Raw genomic sequence first — 26,082 nt, forward strand, 5'->3', positions numbered from 1 at the left:
GGGGGGGGGGCGACTTACGGATATTAATCTTAAAATTGTGAAAGAAATCTTATGGGAATGCGTCAGGATAACAATCGTCTTCTCAATGAGAATATTGAAATATATCAGAGCGAAAATATGAATTTCTTCTCACGATTTTGATACGTCAATCCTCCGAAGTTTATGGAGAGACCGTAGATCAGGATGGAACCTGGGTAATGGATTGGTTCCTTATTATGATTGTCAGGGGTGATCAGTGTCTTCCAAAGAGTTCAGCATTCTCCTCAGTGTCCATGGATCTATACCCCTGTCGGCCAATCAATTCTTTGGTTAATTTAGAGGTAGTCTCGTGTTCACCGCGGTTATCGTATTACTCACCCGTCGTTGACGACTATCAAAGCCTTCATCAAGCAGTTCAGTCTCCCAGTCATCTTCTCCCTCTTCATCAGGATCAAAATTGTATAGAGGCATCAATCTATGACGTAGCTGCTCCAACTTTCTCTTTCGGGAGATTATAAGTACCTGGACATTAGATGTAACTTTGAGTATAATATACATTTGAGAATAATAGAAGTTGTAAGAATAATGCTTACTACAGCAGAAAGGATAACCACAAAGACCATCACCCCTAGTGGTACAAAGATGTATTCAATTCCCTCAGGAGGATCGAATTTGCCAAAAGGATTTTCTGTAGAAGTCGTTGTACATCGAGTTGTTTTTGTTGTGTTAATATGCACTTCTGTGGTAGATTGCGTAAATTCTAAAATGGTCTTCTTTATATCTGTTATGTTATTTATGAGTTTTGATACATTCCAAGAAGACTGTATGGTCTGATTAAGCTCGGAAGACACCGTAACATTCTCAGTAGAATTCAAAAACACACTGGTAGTGTCTGGTACAATTGTGGTCAGATTTAAGAATGTTGTAAAGTCAGAACTTGTACTAGTTTCATTAGACTCAGTCATCATCATGGTAAATTTATGGTAATCCTCACTTAATCATAATCTGTACACAAAGAAGAGTACGCGTTATAAACATACAATGAAATACAATAAAAAGCTTAGTTTGATTTAATGGATACAAATTGCATCAGTAATTTTGTTGTAACAAAATCAATTGACATGTACATCAAAGCAGTTAAAGGTTGCATAAATAGGGACAAAGATTATATAGTTAAAATAGTATATTGAGACTTTGTTCATTATATACCTTCTTGTGATTTATGAGGTAAATGCTATTTGACTTAGTCAATAAGAATGGATAACGGTCAAATAAATCGATCGTTTTCTCGCAAGCAAGGTAAGGGTAATTTGGGGATATAAACAGCTGTAAAAACGAATCGTCAAATTGACAGTTACTTGTCTTTATACCTTCAAATCGACGGAGGGGTGAATCTTTTAAGGTTAATCGTGGGTGTCCTTCACAAGAAAAATTACAAGCCGTTCATAATTCCGTGATCAGTCAACAGAGCAGTGGCTGAAAAGTTCCAGGAGTCGTAATATTTGTAATCGAGAAGGTAGATACGTAAGCCACTTGAGAATTTGAGAATTTCTTAGACACTTTGACACTTCTCGAAGAACAATTCGGAAAACGTGATTGTTCGAAGTACGTGGTGAATTAATATACTTTGTATGTTCTCTTATGTGCCATCAAGTGTGACAAGTATGAATCAATATGGATCTATTAAATTCCATAAAGAAGAACTGTGAGTATCGAATTTTTTGATAATAGACGTTGAAAAATAATATCCATCGAGTTCGTCCCGGTCGCCATTAGACAACTTTCCAAAGTGACAGGTGCCTAGAGCTTTTATAAGTAAAGGGTAAAATGCCCGTGAGATAAATTCGTCTCGGAACCGTTAAAGTATCCTTTACGAATGTGAAATAATTGACAGTAAAGACTGTTCAAGGTCAATACGCTTGTAATCGTTTTAAATAAACTATTAATTCTTCCGACGTATTTGTCCCTAGGGAAATTAACTGGAAAGATGGCTGTTATGTCTTTTCGTTTTCGGCTAATTTCGGTGAAACTCGTGAATCTCCGTATTGTAATTTTACCCCAGACGGAATTTATGGCGGCGCTGTAAAGTGTCGCATAGCGTCGCAAGGTAGCGCCTTGGTGGCAGTAGAAAAAAATGGTGATTATTTGGGTGTAGTCGGGCGAATTTCTGCTAAATAAACGTGAGTACCGGTCTCACGACCAATTACGAGTGCCGTTCCGTACAATAGGCATAAGCCTGTTAATCGGCCAGTATTCTTCAGGTCCCCATACGCAGGATAACTCAATGGGAATGATAACATTTAGTCGGATAGTACGAGCAATAGTGTGCCTACTGTCGTTCACGCATCTCCGCATGACAAGTAACCGCGGCCTTTACTGGACTATTTGTCAGTCGGAAAAGTCGCAATTGTCATTAAAATTTCATCGATAGCCGGCGTTGTTATTTAATTCCGTATGGCACAGCAACAAGATGCAAGACAGTCTGTAAAATACGCCTAGATGCGATATTTTTGGGATAGATGTCACATTGTCGTTACATACCTACGTCTTGCCGCGTTCTCTCCTCTTCCTTGATCACTTTGTGTGTGAGATGTACGCGTGTGATTCTTCTTACTTTGACGTAGTTAATACGTGTGTTATTGGCTATCTCCCTCTGTTTCTCTTTTTGCTTGGTCTGTCTCTCCTTTTTTTTCTTTCTCTTTCTCTTCCATTAACACTTTCTTGCCTTGTACTCTTTTACTCAAGTCTCTATCCTTCTCTATTGTGTAGTCATGTAAATATATGGATGATATATATATATATGTATCCATGTCATATATAGGTGATATATATTATAACAGATGTATGTCCTAAATGTACACTTACTTAACCAGAAAGTAACTTCTGCTTTGTTGCCTGGAATTACATCCTGACAATTACAAAAAGAATCATAGACTTGTATTATGACAATTGCTACCATATTTGTGAGATTTCATACCTTACACTGTTATCAATTTACATTGTCTGCAGTCTCAAGGACATAAACATATCTGAATGTCCAACAATAATATTTGCAATATTGGTCCAATTCTTGCATTTAGTTAAAGTATCTTTGTTTTTAAGAATTTCAGAAAAATACTTTGTTGGCCTATTCTACAGAATTGGGGCAACGACAAAAGTATTTCTTTTCTTTTTATGATGTATTCAGTTATCTCTGTAACAGAAATAACATGCTGTCAGAATTTTTGCATTAAGAGCAATGGTGCCTAGATAGCAAATTGTTCTATTAATTACATTTGGCTGTGTTCCATGCACAGAATTGACAGTGCATTGCTAAGAGGCTATTGTTATGTTGCATATGGTGAATAAAAAGACGCGTAGATGCGTGTACGAGCATACGTGGGCATGAGCCCGACTTGCCTAATTCGATTAATAAACTGCAACAGCACTAGAACCATTCTATTCCTTTTGGCATGGCTCCCTAGTTGCTTATATATATCTGTACGTCTTAATATTGCCCTTTCTTTTAACATTGATTTACCTGTTTATCAATACAGTTCATACATATTTCTTTCTGCTGTATACATAGTTCAAAATTATTCTTGATTCATCCATCCTTTTAAGAAGTGATTCATAAGATTATAGAAATTTCTATTTTACAGCAGAATGTTCATGAAGAAAATATAATGAGGATCAAAAGGAACTATCAAAAGTTGCAAGCAGAGATTCAATCGTACTCCAGCTTTTAGACTACTGATACAACGCCTATCTAGATTTTTAAAGGAAAACTAAAATCATAGGAGTGTAAGGAGAGAGAGAAAGAAAGAGTACACACAAAGAAGAGGAAGTAGTGTAAACTGAAAGAAGGGACAAAAATTAGTTCAAAGGTTTGATCGTGACATCCTAAGTACAGCCAAAGGATAAGAGAAAGCATAGACTTGAAGCAACAATTGAATAAGATTATGTTTCTAAGAGGATTTCATCGGTGTCATTTGATTCTTAAAATAGAAATTTTATTAAAATTCTGAAAGAGGTAACTATTATGAAAAACATTCGCCACGTCTTAAAATAGAAAAGAAAAGGTTGAATCGACGTTTCATTGTCTTCCGTTTCAGAATTCTTTGGCTGGGTGATATACAGAGCTAGTGCTCCACCTCATATGGATTGTTTGATGGTAACAATTGTCTGGCGAAAGGAACGTAGTAGCCTCTCGTCGAGCTTGGCAGAAGGTAGTTCCCTGTTGAATTAAATTCTCATCGGAGTCATCGCCAGGATATCCGTGGTGACGAATAGATCGTTACCTGGGTTGAATTCTTGTGAATTTTGTTCGGGACAAAATTGCACGGAGGTCATTGACGGGGCTCAGGTTTTAGGGAAAGGTAGCGTGCAATGCCGAGATGCTGCAATGAGAGCAAAGCAGCGAGTCCGGTGAACAGCAACAGCGACAGGAACAACTCCGAGGACATAACACTCTCGCAGACCCACGCCTTCTCCATTGGCAGTCAGTCCGAGCCAGACGAGGATCCACTAGTGCCCGAGCGCTCCCATAGAAGATTACGTTGTGACCTGAGCCCCGTCCCTACGAGTACAACAACAGGATTGAGCCTCAAGCTACTCAGCATTAAGGTACATCTTATTCTTTATGTTACCTTTCTGCATGTACTGTAGAAACATCTATTACTAATATATAACGAAAACCGACGTCTCTGGTCTTACTAGGGTGATCGTGCTAGCAGGCAGCAGCAGTTGAGCTCAGGAATAGGCAGTGGGCACAGAGACAGAGAAAGAGAGGCGAAAAAGAAAGCAGCTATAGGAAACGCGGTGCGCGGTCTCTTCCCATCTAGCCACAGCAGGCAGGACAGGTATAACGATGTCTGTATCAAATCCATGCTTCTTACATTGTCATTTTGTCCGTTCTTTTTTAACGCTATACCTATTGCTTCATTTAATACCACATAACCTATCTGCTGAAGTAGCATGTTTAACTAAACAGTAACATGTCCATGTTAGTAAATTTAGCGCGTTGGAAAAAAAATTGGATAAAATAAGAAATTATTTATTTCTGAAGCATTGTCGCTTATTTTTTGTTTTCTTTCTTTTCTTCAGTCGCATTTCTCAATCCTGGAATTAATGCGGTTGAGTAATACCCAGATGTAAATTCGTGCAGTCTGCGAGGACAAGTATCATTCGCGAGCTTTCGGGCATGCTTTTGCACCATTCATTACGCCATGCACTTACCTCTAAGGATTTGAATAGATGGTGTTGTGTGTCGGATAGTCGACTGACGTTTCTTTAAAAGTTATAGAGGAGTAAGTCCTCGATCGACAAGAGTAACCGTGGGTATTTTCAGTATATTATACATGCTTACATAAGTAGTTTAAGGATTCCTTTGGTTGAATTTAATCACAGCGAACTAAAATAACAATGAGTAAGAGGATAAGCTTTGAACGATGTTCCAAAAGGCGGAACACCCGAAAGCACGAAAATCCGTCAACGTACGTACTACATTTTGAAGGATCTTCCTTTTCAGGTATGAGACGAGCAGGCAGCGTTCGCCAGGAGGCACTGGCGGTGTTGGATTGTCCGGACTTTGTCCGAAGCTGGTGGCCGGTGGAGGATCCGGAGGTGGCGGAAGTCAGTCCGGTATTGGTCTTGGTGTGGGCCACCTAGCAAATCAGGAAGGAGGACCTCTTGGAGTGGTGACCACCCAGAGGACTCATAGTCATACGCACAGTCATCGCCGTCAGCGAAAACTCTCGGTGGTATCTCAAGCAGGTAGCAGTGCTAACAGCTCGCTAGATCGCAAGGTGAGAAATCATTGGGAGAATATATTGAATGAAAGTGAGATGATATCAGGACAGGAATTATCAGAGTGATTGTAAAAAGCTTACGTCACGCCTTCCGGCTAATTGATAATATTAATAATAATAAATTTACAAAGTCTCGATTGACCGTTATCAATTTTTTGAGAATCAGATTCAGTGCTGGTGATGCTTGGACTTGGTTGCATCTCTGAGTCATAACTTGGCTTTTCTTGTCATTAGAATTTCTGCAAGCTATCCTCATGTGTGGCTCAGCTTATCTTTATATTTGTTATTTCGTTGTGAAAGATTTCTCGGCATTGTTAGGTTTTAGCTTATCGGACACAAGCATGTGGTTCAGTGGGACTTGTTCTTTTGGAAGTGATGATGGGGTACTGGTTTAGGTTTAATGATTTTTATTGTTCAGTGGAAGCTCTTTGTCATGGTCACATCCTCTGGGACTAGTTTGTTTATTTTTAACAATGAAATATCCTCTTGCCTGAATCGTTATATTGAGTCAATTGTAGTTGGTAACCGTTCTGTTGGGAGGTTAACTTATTTTGTTGGTATTGCAATTTTGTTTTTCAATTCTCTTCTAGATTTTGCCTAGTGTCAATCGTTCCTCGGTGGCTATTTGCAAGAGGCAGACACGTACGAGTCGCGCGGAGCATAACGCGGACTCTGTATCTATAACCAGTAACGGTACCACGGGTAGTTCACCATCGCCGAAGAAGAAGACGCCATCCGCACTGCATATCTTGGAGAAAACGTCCTCCCAGGGTCTCCATCTTACCTCACTAGAACAGGAGAATGATAGAAGCTTCAGCGACGCTGAGGAAGCTATCAGTGCCACGGAGAATCTCTCCAGGATACCAGGTTTGTAGGAATAAAAATAAGGAATATTGGAGAGAAGGATTCTCTATGTGTTGAATTATTCTAGTCATTAATGCTTGATAATTTTATTATTTAGGTACGAGTTCAACGCCTTCCACGCCCACCGGTAAAGTGAAACCTAGGAAAATAAGTAAAGAGGAAAAGACTGCGGATCTAAAAATGCTGTCAGAAGCAAGCGATTCGAGCAAGCTTGAAAAATTCCCTGAGGAACAAGATAAGAAGTCTCAGGAGTCTTCCGAGTCTAAGATCGTGAGTGGACGTAAGGGATCGCCCGCAGAGGAAAAAAGTGCTAAGAGAAAGACCGAAGGAAGTACGGATAAGACGGTTACTAGGAAAGAATCGAAGGATTCCGATGCGGATAAAAAGGATACGTCGCCACTGTCGAAGCAGACCACAGCGGAGTCGACGGACACTAAGAAGATGGAGCCCGTCGAATCTAGGCACGGAAAAGTCAAGAACTCTAGATTTGTCACATCAAAAGTCTCTGAGGATGCTGTAGACACCACGGATGTTAAAGATGCCGAGGAAGGAGAGCCTAAGGATACCGGGGAGCAAGTCACCATCTATGACGAGGACGACAACGGGACCAGTATCAGTGACATTGTTGCAACACAGGCTCTACACGAATCACTGAGCAAGATGGGCAAAGTACCGCCATTAGATAGCGAGATCAAGGCTGCTGAAGGAGAGTTAAAGTCGGAGTCGAATGATGCCAAAAAAATGGTGGATGGTCAGGAAGTTGTCCAGGATGCAGGACAGGAAGCTGGTCAGGAAGCTGGTCAGGAAGACGTCGTGGAAGGTTTTATAGGACCTCTTTTAGATGAGAACTTTAAAGCCGATGAAAAGCTTACCCAGAATACAATGGCTATGGAAGAGGTGCGGAATCTCCTAATGAAAGTAAAGGTACAGGCGGTTGAGGAAGATGACGACGAAGAGAAGGCTATCGGAATCTCAACCGATGGGCGGTTTTTAAAATTCGAAGAAGAGATCGGTCGAGGTAGCTTCAAAACTGTCTACAGAGGTCTCGATACTCAGACTGGTGTCGCGGTTGCCTGGTGCGAACTGCAGGAAAAGAAACTTAACAAAACCGAGAGATTGCGTTTCCGTGAGGAGGCAGAGATGCTTAAGGGGCTTCAGCATCCGAACATCGTACGCTTTTACGATTACTGGGAGGTGACGTTAACCAAAAGAAAATATATAGTTTTGGTGACGGAATTGATGACATCGGGAACTTTGAAGACTTACTTGAGGAGATTCAAGAAGATAAATCCCAAAGTTGTCAAGTCCTGGTGCAGACAAATCCTCAAAGGCCTGAGTTTCTTACATTCAAGAGCACCGCCAATCATCCATCGTGATCTTAAATGCGACAATATATTTATCACCGGCACTACTGGTAGTGTTAAGATTGGCGATTTGGGTTTAGCCACCTTGAAGAATCGTAGCTTTGCCAAGAGTGTAATCGGCACCCCGGAGTTTATGGCTCCCGAGATGTACGAGGAACATTATGACGAGTCTGTAGACGTTTACGCCTTCGGGATGTGTATGTTAGAGATGGCAACTAGTGAATATCCTTATTCAGAGTGTACCGGACCAGCTCAAATCTACAAGCGTGTGGTGTCGGGTGTGAAACCGCAAAGCTACGACAAAGTGGAAAATCCAGAGGTTCGTGACATTATCGAGATGTGTATTCGACTGAAAAAGGAAGAACGTCCACTGGTGAAGGACCTTCTGAATCACGAATTCTTCGCAGACGACGTAGGACTCAAGCTGGAAATGGTGTCGCGTGATTCCGCAGTAGCAGAAGCTGAACTTTCTCGCGTGGAGTTTCGCCTTCGTGTTTTGGATCCTAAGAAACGCAGCAACAAACACAAGGAGAACGAGGCCATCCAGTTTGACTTTGATATCCAAGGTGACAATGCTGAGGAGGTTGCCTCAGAAATGGCGAAGTCGAGTCTTATCCTAGAGGAAGATGCTAAAGCCGTGGCGAAGATGCTCAAGTCCCAAATAGCAGGTCTACTGCGCGAGCGCGAGGAAAGAAAAGCCAAGGAGGAAAAGGAGAGGCTGGATCGTGAAGCTGAAACTATTACGACGGATAATCTTCTTCAGCAGCAGCAACAACAGCAGCAGCAGCTACAACAACAACAACAACTGTTGCTGCAGCAGATGCAAATTCAGCAGCAACAAATACAGTCCATGCAGATGCAAAATCAGGTGCAAATGCAATCCACAATGCCAATGGGCCAGATGCAATCTGGGCAAAATCTTCAGCCACAGCAGGTGCAGCTCGTACAGCAGCAACCATTGATTCAGCAGCAGACATCTGTGGTGCAACCACAGCAGGCTCAACAGCTGCAACAGATAGCCACTGGCCAGCAACAAGTGCAATATCAACAGCAGCAGTACCAGCAACAGCTGCAGCATGTGCAGCAGCAACAATATCAGCAGCAACAGTACGCGCAACAAGTGTCGCAAAGTCTCAGTGGTGGTTCTTCGCAATGTTCGACGCCTCAGACAATTCAAGGCCAGCCACAGTTTCCGCAGGTGAATCAGCAGATACAGCAACAACAACATATGCAACAGCAGCAACAGCAGATTCATCAGCAGCAGCAGCAGCAGTATATTCAACTGAATCAAATGAACGTGCCTCAGCAAATGGCGCATCAGCCGCAGATACAGCAGCAGATGCAGTCCCAGCAACAACAGCAACAGCTTCAATCACAGATTCAAATTGCTCCTCAACAACAACAGCAGCAGCAACAAGCACAGCCACATATTCATCAGCAGATGCCTCCGAATCAGCAACAAATTCAGTATTCACAGCCGCAACTGCAGATGCAACACATACAGCAGATTCATCAGCATCCTGTGGGCTCGCCACCCGTCCAGAATCAGCAATATTATCAGCAAAGCGCAGCTACAACAGCCGTCCCTTATTCGGGTGGTCAGATATATCAGCAGAATATTCCACAGCAAATGTTTCATCCAGCTTACTCGGCGTCCTCAACGGGAACTGGTCATGTAGAAATTCTACCTGGTGCTCAGACCACCCAGCAAGTTTATTCTCATTCAAATCATCCTGGTGGCAGTGCTGTGGCTACTTCCCAGGGTTACGTCCAATCCGTAGGTCAGGTTCAGGCCTCCGGAGCACCCGCAGTCAACGTTCAAAGTTCCTCGACGGTTGCCCATGTGCAAAATGTACAGCAGCAACAGTCACCCGTTCCAAATATACAAAGCGCACCTGCGCTACTCTCGGGACAACAGCAATCGCAACAGCAACAACAACAACAACAACAACAACAAAACATTATGGTGCAACTGCAGTACTCTCAAAGTGCTAACGTTATGTCAAACACAGTACCAATTACTCAAAACGTACCCATAGCGTCTCACTCCTCTGGAAATATTCAGCAACAGGCAAATATGCAACAGACTGGAAACATTCAGCAACAGCAGATGCAACAACATATTCTGGCTGGCACGGATTCCGTTCAAGATAAGAGCAATCTTGTCAAACAAGATACCATGGATTCTGTTCAATCTCTACCTGCCGATAATTCTGCTCAGCCCCAGGACGCGTCTACCACTGGGTTTGCTCCAGTGCAAAATACTAGTTCCAACGAAGGGTAAGTTTTCTCTCTAAACTTCATTAGATATTGGATGTCACGTGATCTGAAATCGCTTATTGATGAACATCTGTGTGTTTAGGATCACGCCAGACAATTCTGAGAGCATCCCAGTGCCAGAGCGGAACCGCGTGAAGCGCTCCGGTACAAAGAGAAAAAAACCTGGAATAAAGTTGACTGTCTTATCAGTAAGCAGTGGCGAAGGTCAGTCAATGACCGTAGAATGTCAGTTAGACACCAGCAAGCAGAAGACCGTAACATTCAAATTCGACAGGGACGACATGGTACCCGTGGACATCGCAAACAACCTGGTGAGTAACCTTAGAATAAGAATACGTATAAGAACTAATGATGATTAGTGGAATCTTTAAGTCGCTCTTATAAAATTGTATCCAGGTCGCTGAGAACTTGTTACCCCAGTCCCAGTGCGACACCTTCATTGAGCTCATTGAAGACATCGTGAAGCAATTACGACTCGATCCCACCAGAAGTTTACCTCTCGTAGCTCACGGTCCACCTGATCAATCAGCAGGTGGCAGTCCGGTTACCAGTCGTAGGCCTAGGGATCGTGATCATAGTCTCGACACCTCCAAGGTAAATATATATTAATAATAAGTCTAAGAGGTCCTCGCAGAAGATGTTCGAGTCTGACCATATTGCATACTCCTGTCTGTAACATTTGAATGAAAATATGCAAGGTCGCAGAAACGCATTGATCTTTAATGTAGTGTATAAGCTTTTAATAATGTTAATGAACCAATTTAGAGTGCTCGAAAAACAAAAAATTACGAATCTATAATAGTCTGTCTGTGGTTTTGGACGCAGCAGGTGAGACATGGCTCGCTAACTCGTCAAAGCAGCCACCGATCATCGTACAAAGCCCACCGTAGGCACCGTTCGGTGAGTGAAAATTGTCTGCGCAGATCCAAATTCTCGATGTTCGTGTCCCAGTTTCTCGTTATTATTTTTTTTGATATATATACTTCCTCTTTGGATTACCATTCTCGCGGAAGATGAGAGATGAGAGATCTTGGCCGGTAAGACGAGAATTATGAGATTCGTCAACAACAAGAAACAAGAAATTAATAATACTGTGCATCTGTTATATTGTAGCATACATATGTTTTATTTTTATTTTCTTTCCACTTTACATATTTTATTAAGGATTGTGGTGTTTTCGTTATTGTTAAGTCCTAGTTGGATACTTGGGATTTTAATGTTACCTATTATACATTGTACAGTGTGTTCTATGAGATTTTCAGCAGTAGTCACGATTGGATCATCAATTAGTGTTATTTTCAGAGAGATGAGACATCGAACACCTCTACGCCTACGAAGTTACTTCCCATCGATCAGATATTGTCGCATATCACTACGGCGCCTTTGGATAAGCAGCATAGTGTACAGACACCGGATAGTCAGACTGGACCCGACAGCATCTCTTCGGAAGCATCTAGAAGATCTTCTACGTCGACCCAGAATACGGATACTTTGACTCCTACTAACATACCGAACGATCTTACGGATACTCAGGAGAGCACGATATCGGGGACGTCGACGGAGACCATCCTTGAGCCGTATTACCCGAATGCTGAGGATGTGCTTACATTGCAATTCCAGGAGAAGGCTAAGCAGCCTAGTCAGACTGCATCCCAGAATAAACAACAGGAACCTATTGGTGATACATCGAAAACGGACGTAGTTAAGGCCAGTACATTGCAAGAGAAGCAGGATGCCCCTGACGAAGATGCGAGTAAAGGAGCTGTCCCGGATGTACCATCTTCGGAGGTTCCTAAATTGACGGCGCCGCCAGCCAGAAAGATCTCTAGATTTCTAGTCAGTCCCGTAGTGGAACAAAAGCCAGTTTCTGAATTGGAGCCTAAGGAAAATCAGTCAGCAACGTCGCACGTACAACCACTTCATGGTAACGATATTCCCAAAGTAACTGAAGTTGAAACGAAGGTGCCGGATGTTTCTACCTCAAATTACGAAATTCCTGTGGATGCTCTTGAGATACCACCAGGAGATGTTACCCAGCAGGTGCAGCAGTTTCATTCTCAGCAACAGAATGTGCAGAATGTACAGCAGATGCAGAATGTTCAGCACATTCCACACACTGTCAGTTCCGTGCAACAGAACTCTTGTCCTGTGCAGATGCAGCATCAACTTATTCATCAGGGTACCGCAGCAGTTCATCAAGGGCAGATGCAACAGAACGTGGTGATGCAACAAAATTTAATACAGCAACAGGATATACAAACTGCTCAGCACATGCCGGGCATTCCTATTGGCCAAACCCAGTATCAAGAGCAACCTATAATCCAGCAACACGTTCAACTGCAATCAACACAAGTACCCATGCAGCAGCAGCAGCAGCAGCAGCAAGTACAGCAACAGGTACTTATACAACAGCCACAAACTCAGCAACAACTACCGGTACAACAGCAGATGCAACAGCAACATACTATTCAACAACCCTTTGTGCAGCAACAACAACAATACGTCGTGCTATCCGGTCACGTTCAACAATTACAACCGCAGCCAAATATCGATGAAAGAAATCGTCGTGTCTCTAATATATCCACTGTGTCAAATGTATCAGCAGATTCTCAGTTGTCAGAATCATCGAATATAGCAGACGACCGAAGAATGTCAAGTGCTGTTACGAATGCAGCCATGCAACAACACGTGCAAAACCTGCAGAACTTACAAAACGTGCAACAGATGGGCCAAGATACAGCTACGGTGTTCTCACAAGGACCAATGGAAACTGCGCAAGTTAATGTTATCCATCACAATGTTGTCCATCCGACACAAACTGGTGTTTCGCTCTCTGTGCCTACACCGACACCTGTACCTGTACCAATACCAGTACCAGTACCTCTAATAAGTAACGTGGATGTTACACCAAAGGTTCCCGTGAAGACCAAAGAGGTCTCCTCGACCTTACCAGATCTTGCTCAAAACCTCGCGAACATTCTTTCAAATCCAAAAACCAAATCAGTAACTCCGCATTCTGTAACGAGTCACGAGCCGAGTTCAAACTTGAACCAAACTCCAAGTGTGGTTGAACATAAATCTGTGGTTCACGCTGAGCAATTCTTTCCACCGGTAACAAATGTGGAACAATATTTCCAACCGATACAACCGGAATTGCCACTGGTGCAGATTCAACAACCCCACATGCAGCAGAGCTTCCAGATGCAGCAGCCTATGAACCAGGGCATACAGGTGCAACAAGGTTTTCCTGCACAGATACATCAGCACCAGTTTCAACAACCTCAACCGACTATGCAGCAACCACCTGGCATACTGATGCAACAAGTCCAACAGATTGAGACTCCCCAGCAGATTGTGCAACAACCTATTGGACTCCCGCCACAAGTTCCCATTCAAGGTCAATGGAACGTCGCGCAGTATCCAGCTGGCTCTATGGGACAAAATGTACAACAATCACTTCCAGTACAACACGTGCAACCTGTGCACAGTCAGCCACAAATACAGCACGTGGCGCCTATGCAACATCAGCAACAACCTGAACATATTGATGTTCCTATAGATTCACATCATCTGCAGCCGAAACCTCCTGAACAACAGCAACAGCAACAACATTTAACAGCCACCGACGTAGATGGCAATTTTGAGTACAGCAATGGCAGCAGGTATATTATACATTTTTTATTTTATTCTTATTCTAATGTCAACGTATAAATTATACTTATTGTTGTATTGCTTTTGACGTTGTTTAGACGAACAAGTGCCGATTGCCAATTTCTGTCGTCGGAAAACGAGAATTCGAGCCATGATGTCACTCCAGAACATACAATTGTTGAGTCTGTGGATCCAGTGTTGTTTGCCCAACAACAAATTTCCCAACAACAACTACAGCAACAGCATCGCAAGCTTAGTCAGCAAAATTCATTGGACAAGATCACCGACAGCAATGCTAACGCGCAAGGACCACAGACTATTGCTGATTTACAACAGAAACTGGTTCAACTGACCAGTCAGCCATCGGAATCATTGACTGTGGGTACACCGCCAATGAGTCATCCTGCTACTCCTCATAGTCATCAAGCTGCTGGAAGTTATGACGTTTATATGCATTCACTGCAGCAAAAGCTGGTGAACATCGGAATGCCTGTAGTGGCTTCTCAGACCATGGTAAATATTGCTGTTCTCATTATCTGAAGTTGTTGCTGCGTTGAACACAATTTAACTTGCTATCATTTCAGGGTCCATTGTCTCCTCAAACAACAATGCACTCCTCGTCATCAGGACTTCCTGAACCTAGCGTTAGTACCGTTACTGAAGGAGTCGTGCTGGGTCAAGAACAGCAACCCTCGCAATGTTCAACAAGTCAACCGGTAGGTGATAAGATGATGGACAAAAGATTAAAACTAGATGAAACACTTTTGCTCGATAAATAGCAGAATGTTCGATCATATCTAAAATCCTTATCAATGCACGGTATAATATAGTTTTATCGGGGACATCTCTGGCAGATATTTTTCTTCAATAAAATCATTGAGTTATCTTAGTCACGTCTTCTATCAAGATTAGTTAGATAATAAATCGTAATCCTAGTATTAACCATTTGAGAATCTTCTTTAGGGCACTGAGTACGCTATTGACAGTCCCATACCTGGAGCGGGACCAAGCGGATTTGATATGATGAGTCCTAGCAAGGAGAGTGTAAAGATGCGACCGCAACGACCAGGATCTCGTCTGCAAGAATTGGAACAAGAACTCGCAAAGATTCATCAGAGAGGCCCGATCCTCTCATCGTCTTCCCCACAACCCCTTACTCCAGTTCCGACAGTTCAGCCACTGCAACCCCAGGTTCAAGTTTCTTCTCAGAATTTATTGGCTACTGTACACCCAGTTTCGACCGTTCCTATTGCCACTATTTCACCAAGTATCATAACTTCCACTTCCGGTACCAATACTCCCGTTCAGTTCGAAACTCAGGATAACGTTGAGGTACGTATTCGTTTCCATGTAATATCTAGAATTCGATGGAAAAATAATTAATAATTTGTATTAATTACAGAGAGTTGTTCCGGAACAACTTGTTAGAAAAATTTCACGATTTATGGTATCGAAAGTTGCCGGTCCTCCAACTACCGAGACACCGGGACCAACTCATTTAGATTCTAAGGCTCAGCAGTCGTCTTGTTTGGTACAGGAAGATCAGAAAAATATCCAAGGTAAACAAATGAATGATAATCAAAATGTATATTATTCATTTGTGTATTTACTCTTGTATTTTCGATTACTTTCTTAGGGACTGCTGCGCCAATGCAGGTAATTCACAGCCGGGAAAGTTCCGTACCACCGCAGGCAGGTTCAAACATTTCAGCCGGTGGAAGTTGTGCAGAGGTAAGTCTTCGAATGCTCAGGATATTCTCTACCTTTAGAGGACCCTGGAATTTGTATGGGCTAGATGTTTATTAACAAACCGTTGTGTTGTGCGTTTTTTTGTAAGTTACTAATTCTCGAGTCCCCTTTGACACCCTGGTTACACCCAGTATACATTCTGTCCCACTTTTCTTTTGCCCACCCTTTGTTTTACCTTTGCATGGTAGACAGAAAAGTGAGAGCGATACGTGTACTCTCTACTACCCCGTTGGAGATTCCCCAGGTAGACGATCATCCGAAAATCCTACGTTTTCTACAGTTATTATTTTTTTTAAACATTGCTTGCAACCAGTGCTAAGTAGGCAGCGCACTGAACGTTACAAGTTGTATAGATGTTACAGATAGATATGATACGTTACTTACGGTCAGACCAAGCCTCGAAGCCAGTTTGCAATATTTAATATATTTTTAATAAACAGACAGAATAGCATTTTAAAGTCAAAACGATACGAGTTTGCAATAAATCAAAATCAGCTCCACGGAATCTCATATGATGGGTAGATCCTTGACCTATCTCTTTTTGGGGGATTTTTTTGTTTGGGGGGCTAGAATGTCTCCTATATCTGGACAACTGGTTGCCAGGAGAGCCTCACTTCCTCATCCCAGTCATCGTATACACACTCAATAAAAACCATGCCGTCCTCGGCTCATCAACATCAACAGCAGCATCTACACACGCATCATCCTCAACATCGCAAGAACTTCTCCACTCAGACGTTAGATCGTCAAATCCAGAATATCTTCCTCTTGAAACCACCTCCTGGATCGAAGCAGCACGCCATACCTAGAGACAACCTTCTACGGGCAAGACGTGAGGGAGTAGGCCAGGAAGTGGTGGAGCGGTCCCAGGAGGATTCTAGTAATCAGGTAGCAACCAGGAGAGTCAACGAGAATCAGGATGGAAATGCTTGGCAGCATGTGGCTGGAATAGCACGAGCCAAGATGCACGAATCCAGAATACCTTTTGAAAGTCCTTCAGGACATCTCTGCGCTTCTTCGATGCCAGTTGCTAGTTCTTCCAATACGTCACCAAATCCTTTGATGAGGTACTCTAAGGGTCAGGATGGATCTAACATTTTGAATGGAGCTTTACAAACTGCTTCGCAAGATCAAGGGAATGGGTTATTAAGGGATCAGATTCTTGATGGACAATCTCTACTTGTACCCGGTGCTGTTGCTACTAATGCCTTCTTTGGGAATGTACCTGGTACGATGAACTCTACGAACGTTCAGCAGTGTCCAGGACTTGTCAGTCCTGGTGTTCAGGCAGCTGTTAATGCCCCTGGGCCCAACTATAATACTACTGGCAATGTTAATCAGCGGTCGAGACGTCGTCTAGGAACATATACGCTGCCTGTTTTTCAATTTGACAGTTATCCTCTTTTGGGAACTAATCAGAAATCTGAATTGATTGCTGATTCAACTTCAAGTGCTCAAAAAGACAGAGACCCTGCATTTTTTAATATCCAAATTGGATTGACTACGTCTAAAAAGATTGACAGTCCGTCAATAGTACTGAACGAGGGTTTCGATGATCAGGCACGAAGATCCTCTGCATTTTCTACTATAAAAAGTGACGCGAGCCATCCTAAAAACCCACCGTGTTATCCTGGTTCAAGTACGGGAGACTTGGATGAGAAGAAAGATGATAAACAATTATTTACGTTTGGATCCTTCAATTGGGCTGACATACAAGTTCCAAAATTATTCGAATTCAATTCTAAAACTTTTTCGAAAACATTACCAAGTTCTTCTTTGCAAAACAGAAGACTTGCCAGTTCAACAATAGATATCAGATGTTCCTCGCCAGTAAATCGAGACAAGAAACACTCATTCAACTTGCAATGGCCACTTCTGTCGGATTCCAAAGAAAAATCAAAATCCCAGTGGGACCTTAGAACGTGGGACTTTTCAACATTGAAAAAAGAATCTGGTGAACATGAGAAAAAATTTAATTTCAGTTCATCCAGGAAAATATCTAGTTCCATGCAAGATCTACGAGGCTTTACTAGCACCGCAAAGCAATCTGATATTTTTTCCTCCACCACAGAACTTTCAAAGTACCTCAGTAACTCCTTGAACAATCACACGAGGCTAGGCTCACGAAATTTCATCGATCCCGATTATGGAAAACTACGTAGACATCATCCTTTGGTAAGATCCATGACTGATTTGAGAGATAGAGGAAAAAATACAAAACATTCAAGCCATAAAAATTACAACCAATGGATGTCCTTGAATAATATGGATACGTCAAAAAAAGATAATGTAAAGGTGCGTCCAGTATCCACCAGTCAGAGATCAAGAGTCGGCCCTATAAGGGCACTAAGAAAAATCAACAGAGACGTAAATCCTGGTGAAATAGTCAATTTTGCTGAAAGCTTACCTAAACGTAGGAAACATTCTATGAGTCATGTACCAGACTATTTCCGATATAGAGAACGTCCAATAAAGAGAAGCAACAGCTATAAGCTACGAGAGGATGAGCACTATTTGACTGTTCTTCAGACACTACGTGAGATATATGATCACGATGTCCAGGATGATTTTCAGGATCAGTTAGAACTGGACCTACATTGTCAGAGTCCCGGCTGTAAAAACAGATTCACGGGATTTTCAAGTTTGGTACCAATGGATAACGGAAGCAGAGGAAAAACAAGTAATTCAGGAAGTCGAAGTCGTCCAACCTGGATAGGTTTCTCTCCAGAGCCAAGACATCTGCTCAAGATAAAGCTAAAGCAAGCTCGTAGTCTAACCAATCTAGTACCTGGCCACGGTCCCGTCAAGGTCTGCGAGAACCGCGTCAACAGTCCCATCACTGACCTGAGCACTGACCCGTTTACCAGAAGATCAGACACCGGAAGGGCCTATCACACTGTGCACGCCGGCATGAAGATGCAGGACTTTAGCAGCTGGAGGAGATCCAAGAAACCCAGTGAATCCGACACTACCGGTACGGATACAGACGCGGAGAGTAGCAACAGCGACAAGAGAAGCGTCATTGAGGATAAATATCTGGAACAGGAGGATTTTTATTACTGGCCAGGATACAAAGACAGGACACGACTGTACAAAGGACTGGAATCAATGAAGTATCAGGATGAGTACAAGGATATACTTGAGGAACCTCCTTCGAAAAGTATTACCAGCCACAACCTTCCCAAATTCTTATCCAGGCTGAAGGCGGACGAGTCCTTGCGACAGGGTTTGGCGTCAATGCCATATCCTAACAGTCCTATCAATAACGAGCAGTCTTCTCAGCCGCTTCTGAACAACCCGCTGCATAGGGTAAGGGAAGAGCACGCTCTAGGAGAAGAGACAGCATTTACTTCGGATGCCATATTTATGATAAAGAGGAATAGTAAACTGAAGCTTTCATTTGTCAAGTGTCATCCTCCATTGATGATTCTACTCCAGTGTATCCACGTCTTCGCGATTACACAACCTTTATCCTAGATATGGATCTCGAATAAGGTCGCTGGTGGAGGCGATAGAACGATTCTCGAAGATGACGTTCAAGGGATCACGTATTATCAAGATCCTGGTTGAGGTTTTACATAATGGGAGTAGGCTCTATACCATCTGGCTTCTTTGCTGGCTTTTGAATACTTATTGTATTCAGCTTGTACTGGAGGACTGCTCTTATGTCGATGCCCTCACAAGATGTACTACGAGTTTCATCTTCCTTTCTCTATTATTAATCACTTCTTTCATAATTACTTATTTACTCATTCATCATTAATGCAGTGTCCGTTACAAAATCAGATCAAACTCTCAGGAATTATTTTAAGTCATGAACAAAAGTTTCTGTGCCTGAATCGTCATTACTTAAATGAATTTTGTGATGTATTGTCTTATTACCATTATTGGAATTATGAAATCATTTATGTACTATAATATCTATATGATCAAAGATCATGGAGGATTCCCTTTTTTTTTACTTAACATGGCTGCCTACCTGCTGGGTTAATTCTTGAATGCCTTAACTACTTTTTTTTAGTTAATTCCCATTCCTTATCCCAGCCTGTAGATCTCCTGGGCGTTTCGTAGCTTGCACGAGCTTTTATTAGTTCTCATGTGTATGATCAGGAATGTTATTCTGTCGCTGATTCATTAGATCAATTAATTGAAATTCAATGATGCATGCGTTACAGTCTGATAAGGAAGAGAAACTCCAAGTATTGACGCCAAGCGAGGAATATCAGTTGTTAATAAAGAGGTGAGTCTATTTGTATTGATTGCTATATTACCTATAAGAAATTAATTAGAAATGTTCTTCAAATACTCACACTCTTTACTGTTTAATACAGGCAAACGATGGAGCTGGAGTCCCTTCAAAGAAGACATAGGGAAGAGCTGGAACGTTTTCAGCAACATCAGCTGCAGTTGTTGATTCAGCAACAACAGCAAGCCAGTGCGCTTCATCAGCATCAACATCATCCTCTGCTTTATCATACAGTGGCTGCCAATGTGGCCGGTAGGTTATTAATTCTGTAATTAATTAGAAAAGCTATCATTAATTTTCTAATCTGTTGGTGATTGTACAGGACAACCAAGAGTACCAGGTATGGAGGAGTATCTGATGTTTAGTACAGCACCCCAAACACCGATGCAAAAGGTGCCTAGCCAGTCTCCGGATACAGACGAAACTCTTCGCCTGGCGACACAAAAATTAAAGCAAGCACCGCAACAACAGCAGACAGGAATACCGCACGCATACGTGATACCCATTCCCGTGGTGCCCCCGGAGAACGTGCAGCACGTTCCTCCGTATCCTAGTGATTCGGTAGAACCTGTGGGTTCAACGAACGGTCCTACAATTCTTAACCCCACACAGTACCAGTTCGCCCCGATAATACCGGACGGTACTAACATAGGTACCTCTGGTGCTCCAGCAACCGCTAGCCTTGCAGCACCGACACCAATCTCTAACCCCACTGCGAACGGCGCCTATCTTCACTATCATCAGGCTCCCACCCTTGCCAATTTCCAGACCTTCGGATACACGCCCCACGGCGGCTTTTTTTTACCCGCTGGATATAGACTCATCTACGCACCCACGAGTACGCCTCAAAGTCAACCAGCGACTCCGGCCACGCCACACCTGGGTAATTCTCACGACGGCACTCCGCCCGGCGAACCTCAAGCGCCCCAGGAACATCCTTCTACCTCGCAGAACGAGCAGTAAAATACACTTCTCGGATAAGCTCGTCTACGAGTATCTTCTGTAATTATCCTGAATGAAAGGGAATCACGTAGGTATATCATCCGTCATCAATCATCATCAGCATCATTATTGTCGTTGTCGTCGTCGTCGTCGTCGTCGTCGTCGACCTGGATGCGTCTCGAGAGTCCTTTCGAATTAGTCACTGTTTATATGCTTTAATTGTAATGTCTTATTAGCGGTTCTATCGCACGCGTGCGCAAGTTTGCCTTTTATTATTGTTGTACGGCAATGGCCAGATCCTCTTCGACGGCTGACCTCTATTCACCTGCGATCGGGCCTCGATGATAACGGGTTCATATTGTTATTATTATTGCTACTCTTTTTTTTTTAATTTTTAAACTTCTGGTTGGATGTTCCTCGGTGCAGAGTCGTCGGATTCTCCCTGGCTGATTATACACACCCACACACATATATATTCATTTCCATTAGACAGATTTATTAGTTTCTTTATTTCATTCGTGAGTTTCTTTTCACTATTCTATTTTTTTCGAAATGGCGAATAGACCCGCTGCTCTGTTGGTACGACCACTAAATGGAAAGTGGTAAAACGTCATTTTGTTTTTACTATATTATGATTATTATCTCGTTAGTGAATTTATTACCTCTTACTACACTTATTGTCGGTACTAGTATTATTAGTACTACTACTTCTACTGCTACTGCTACTGCTACTGCTACTGCTACTGCTACTGCTACTGCTACTACTACTATTACCGTTACTATTACTATTACTGTGAACAACACTATTTACTATCCAGTACTATATTACGTACTATCCGCTACTGTGCAAGACTAGACTATACTATACTATCTACTATATACTGTACTATTGCAGATATAAATACTTCGGTTAGCGCGTTCCTCCCTATACTTTGTAAGATTCTTCTTTTCTAACTTTTACATTACACACGTTACAAACATTAGAATTTTTCAATGTTCTTACTGTACGGAAAACAGCAGTTTGATTGACAAGATACGGGATTCATGATGATAGTGTAGGAAGCAGTGCATGCTGCTTGGAATGTCAAAATTGAGTATAATGCAAGTAGCGATTAAGGAGATTTCGTGAACGACGTCGTACTCTGCACGGAGAATAAAAATGATATATGTATATTTTTTAAATTTTCTCTCTCTCTCTTTCTTCCCCCTTCCCCCATATATGTATATACATATATATTCTCACTTAGAATTTTCTTTTATATTCTTACTGGTACAATTCTTTGTCCTTAACTTCTTTTATCTTATAATATACATATTACGATGTGTGTGTGTGCGCGTGAGAGGGGGGTGGGATGCGAAAGAGGTAAAGAGAGAGATAGCAAAAGTTTGTATAAAAGCGAGATTAGCGAGGAAGAGAGAAGGAAATGTGAGAGATCTAGATCCGTTTACGGACTATTTCAATTATAATACAATTCGGCGTAGCTAAGGATATTCGTTATAATTAGATAAAAATGATTAATTAACAATTATTAGTCAGCCAGATGATCAGCTTGCGGCTTGTTTCGTCTCGATTACGGCGGATCGTTTATTTAATTATCCCCTCTGCACCCTTTCGCCCAGCCTCGCGACTATATGTATACTGTCACAGGAAGAAGGGTTTCTCGAAGACGAGAGCAAGTTATTTTGCAATAGCAAAGGATTATTCGCGAGGCTTTTTTAAATACTTGTTTGTTTCGAGTCTCTCTGCTATTTGTACTCAGCGTCTTCGTTGTCTTTATTGTATTCGTTGTATCCTAATGCGACGTATACAAAAAAAAAATTGTATACTATAGCCAAAGAGCTTTACGCTACTCTCATTTTCTTGTCTCACCCTGGACAGTGTCCACGACCCTGCTCCTGAACGTTGCGCGACGAACCGCCTGCGAGACGCTGTATTTGTACAGATTGTAAACGTGATTTTAGATTATCCTAGGGTATGATACGATACCGACGAATAAGATTTAAATTAGCGTGGATATCGTTAGGAAGTTCCCGGCGACGCCATTATGGCGTACGAACAGGAGTCTTCACGACCAGAGTCGAACCTGGTGCCGAACGATAAAAAGATAATGATCGATCGAGGGGATAATATATGTATGAACGGCCGTAGGTTTCAATGGGCTTTGGGACAATTAACCAAGACTGATTAGGTAAAAAGAATGGGGATGACGATAAAGAGGAAATGGAATAATTAGATATGATTGGAAAGAGTAATAAAATGGAGAAAAAGAAGATACACGATGTTAAGAATTGTTTAATTAAGAGATAATAAAAGAGATAAAGAGTGAGAGAGGGACGGGTTAGAAGAAAATGTTTGTTTGTCTGTCTGTTGTGAAAGCTGAGGTTGTTTGAGGTAGAATGTTAAGGGAGATACAAAACGTCGAGGAATCATGACCAACCTGGGGAACATCGTCAGGGACTCATTTCGCTTACCTAAAGAAATATACAACTCTTGAAATTATTTTAAAAGTATCAACATCACAGCACTTAGAGGATGTTCCTAACGTTGTCGTTATCCGGCCACGACTTCCACGATACTTAGAATTTGCAGTGCGTAAGCCATATAGAAGTCGGACGTTCTACTTGCTTTGGATGAGAAACTCCTCTGTCCAGAGTGCAGGTTAACGTTTATAAATGTGAATCCTCGCAAACTCTTATAGCCGAGGAGGCTGTCAGTTATCGTTATGAGAATCCTCAAAAGCCGAGATGCTTCCTCCTGCGTTCTTGTAGAAGTGTTTTCACGGTTCTTGTTGTTAGGATGGCTGATGCGAGAGCTTTGTGAGAACCGGTACCGTCGGCCAGTTAGTCAAAAAGAACCAAATAAAAGAAAAAACGTGCTCGGATTTTGTCTCTCCGAGGATTAAGGATGATAGAAATATGAATTGTCTGGAGCTTGGAGTGCTGGCTACCTAGTACATATATATATATATATGTGTGTATATGTATATATATATATGTATATACATAATAAATATATATACGGTATACGTAAGAGGTAATAATTAATGACCCAGAAATACGTGAGTCTGTATCTGGAGACTATTCACAATTGGCGACATATCCTCGCTCATGTAGAAATTTATATACTGTACTGTGGGGATATGAAGAATTAAATACACAAAGATATATATACAGGGTGTCCCGAAAATAAAAAGATATGGAGTAAACCATCAAGTAAAAGAGGAAAATCTGAAACAAAAAGTCCTGCTCCATTTCTTTTTACCAAGCTTTCCTCTTAGAGTTATAAACAAAGCTAGGCAATCAACGCGCGTGCGTACCCGCTGAATATCCAAGAACGCGGCAAATGGGTGATAAAGGGATGCTCAGCAGGTACAGCCGTGCGTTGATTGGTTAGCTTTAATTGTTTATAACTTTAAGAGGAAAGCTCGGTAAAAAATGCATCAGGACTTTTTGTTTCAGATTTTACTCTTCTGCTTGATGGTGTACTACACATCTTTGTATTCTGGAACACCCTGTATAAGTGTGTATAGCTGATTAGAGGGTATCCCCAGGGTACACTGTTTCAGGTGGAATTAAACTCGTAACTCATCCTTAAATGTAACATAGCTATGCTAGGTTCTTTATTATGGTTCCTTCTGGATTTTTGGCCTTATATCTTTATTTTATCTTTGTAATACTTCGTTGATCTCCTTGTCATTCCTATATTTGGTCGTGTTTCTGCTCTTCTTTATCTTTGAATTAATTATAGTAATTTGCTTAAGGAAGATGAGTGCTACCAGCTCCAGTCGTTGTAAACACGTGCTTAGCTCAGGAGCCTTTACATGTCCTTTCGCGGGTGATGCATATTATATATTAAAACAAGGAAGTGAAAAAGGGAGAAAGTCTGTTTCTTTCCCTCCAACAATACATTTCATATGTATAAAACATATATATATATTTTGTGTCTTTTGATTTTGCCTGAGCAAGCACCTCCTATAGATTCTTCTCATATGTAACATCTGCCCCAAGACTCATATAGTAAAAATGAAGGGCAGAGAAATTGGCAAACAGGTGCCATGCATGGAATGAATAGGATGAGAAAAATTGTATACTGTGGATGATACAAAATGGATAGAATGATGAGAACAATGGGTGAACAGAGGAACTTGAGTAACTATTATAATATTGTAAGACATAACAGTGCGTTAACCTCTGAGAAGCCTCCCTTTGCACTTGCGTTAATATGAATTAAATTGTTTTCTCGCTATGCTACCAGCGATAAAGAATGAGAACAACTTAAAGCTTAACGGAATAAGTTATACAAATAAGAATGTGGATAAGAAGATGAAAGGCAGCAAATCAGAGAAGGAATCGGGAGAAAATTATATTAGAATTGAAAATGAATGATAAACTATGAGATACAGGCTGTAACAACGATGGAAGGAGTTCAATAAAAATTCAATGAAAGGGGTACCCATTTATTATGAGCGATTGATTATCATTGAATTACAATCGAGCTTTGTGCAAATTAAAAATAGATAATGAAATATTAATTATAATCTTTTACTCTTATTTCAATGGAAAATTACTCTCACTTGTCATACATATTACAGTTCTTCCCGACTCAGGGCTATAGTTCTTTGATTTCTCTTCTGCCATTGCATTCTTTTGGTCACACTAATAGAATACCTAGCTTGTAGTCGCTTGTAGAAATTGTAGAGAAATAATTTGATGTTGCACTTGTAAGTAAAAGACAAGAAACAGTCCTGAAATATGCTTCTCTTGGTGAAGTATTCAAATATCCAATAATCCTTAAGGAAAGTGACACTGTCCTTGGTATTGTCAATAGAGCAGAGTTCTACGATAATTGTGAAATTGGAAATTGGAAATTGCGTACCAGAATTAATAAAACATTACAAATAATGAAAGTACCTACCCGTGAGTGGTACTGTAAATATTGTACATTAGAGTGAATCAAAGCGATTTTTTCTCCTAGCGTACGCTCCCATACAAGCGAAAAATCCAATGATCCCTATCATGAGACCCAATATTAGGGCCAATGTGTCTCCGAAATCAAAACCATTCGATGCGGCTGCTCGCCCGAAGCTCGCCAAAATACAGATTAAAAAGATCATCAGCATTTTCTCGTAAATATTGCAATTAAACTGCGTAGTTTGACAGCTATCTCACGTTTAGGTTAGAAATTTTTATTCATAACGATAGTGGGATTAACTGTTCT

General features: G+C 41.6%; 2 protein-coding genes and 1 long non-coding RNA gene across 14 annotated transcripts in view; 1 reads left to right on the top strand and 2 right to left on the bottom strand.

Moving 5' to 3' along the window:
• LOC107268863 (uncharacterized protein C3orf18 homolog) overlaps positions 1-1,898 on the bottom strand; it is a gene marked incomplete in the record, with an annotated part of 4,156 nt that extends 2,258 nt beyond the window's left edge. Inside the window, 4 exon segments of the mRNA XM_015742046.2 lie at positions 1-286; positions 358-501; positions 573-984; positions 1,350-1,898. Of these exon segments, the coding sequence (XP_015597532.1) occupies positions 233-286; positions 358-501; positions 573-950 (576 nt within the window).
• A 125-nt stretch (positions 1,899-2,023) lies between these two features.
• On the top strand, positions 2,024-25,310 carry LOC107268853 (protein split ends). 12 transcript variants are annotated; one of them, XM_015742018.2, is made up of 21 exons: positions 2,024-2,159; positions 2,241-2,571; positions 3,621-3,991; positions 4,074-4,584; positions 4,678-4,820; positions 5,489-5,765; positions 6,359-6,635; positions 6,730-10,276; positions 10,359-10,587; positions 10,673-10,870; positions 11,102-11,176; positions 11,579-13,938; positions 14,026-14,440; positions 14,512-14,643; positions 14,891-15,259; positions 15,330-15,486; positions 15,564-15,658; positions 16,247-18,985; positions 19,852-19,916; positions 20,008-20,174; positions 20,245-25,310. In XM_015742018.2, exons 4-21 carry the CDS (start codon positions 4,348-4,350, stop codon positions 20,883-20,885), a joined length of 12,123 nt encoding a protein of 4,040 aa, XP_015597504.1. In that variant the 5' UTR covers positions 2,024-2,159; positions 2,241-2,571; positions 3,621-3,991; positions 4,074-4,347; the 3' UTR covers positions 20,886-25,310. The 12 variants fall into 12 exon arrangements, with proteins under 12 accessions (XP_015597504.1, XP_015597506.1, XP_015597507.1 ...); XM_015742020.2 differs by having other exon boundaries at positions 2,241-2,459; XM_015742021.2 differs by having other exon boundaries at positions 2,241-2,459; positions 3,624-3,991.
• LOC107268865 lies at positions 25,308-26,075 on the bottom strand. The gene is made up of 2 exons (XR_001537945.1): positions 25,780-26,075; positions 25,308-25,701 (listed from the first exon to the last, which is right to left on the bottom strand). It is a non-coding gene; the product is annotated as an uncharacterized LOC107268865 (long non-coding RNA).
• Positions 26,076-26,082: the final 7 nt, after the last annotated feature.

The sequence above is a fragment of the Cephus cinctus genome, unplaced genomic scaffold, assembly GCF_000341935.2.
Source record: "Cephus cinctus unplaced genomic scaffold, Ccin1 Ccin1_scaffold0596, whole genome shotgun sequence".
NCBI lineage: Eukaryota > Metazoa > Arthropoda > Insecta > Hymenoptera > Cephidae > Cephus > Cephus cinctus.

Excerpts from the sequence above, each read along its gene's own strand:
- LOC107268853 (XM_015742018.2), top strand. The coding sequence starts at position 4,348 with ATGCCGAGATGCTGCAATGAGAGCAAAGCAGCGAGTCCGGTGAACAGC. Across the intron at positions 5,766-6,358 it reads ACAGCTCGCTAGATCGCAAG|ATTTTGCCTAGTGTCAATCG; the intron begins GTGAGAAATCAT and ends ATTCTCTTCTAG. Across the intron at positions 15,659-16,246 it reads CCGGTGGAAGTTGTGCAGAG|AATGTCTCCTATATCTGGAC; the intron begins GTAAGTCTTCGA and ends TTGGGGGGCTAG.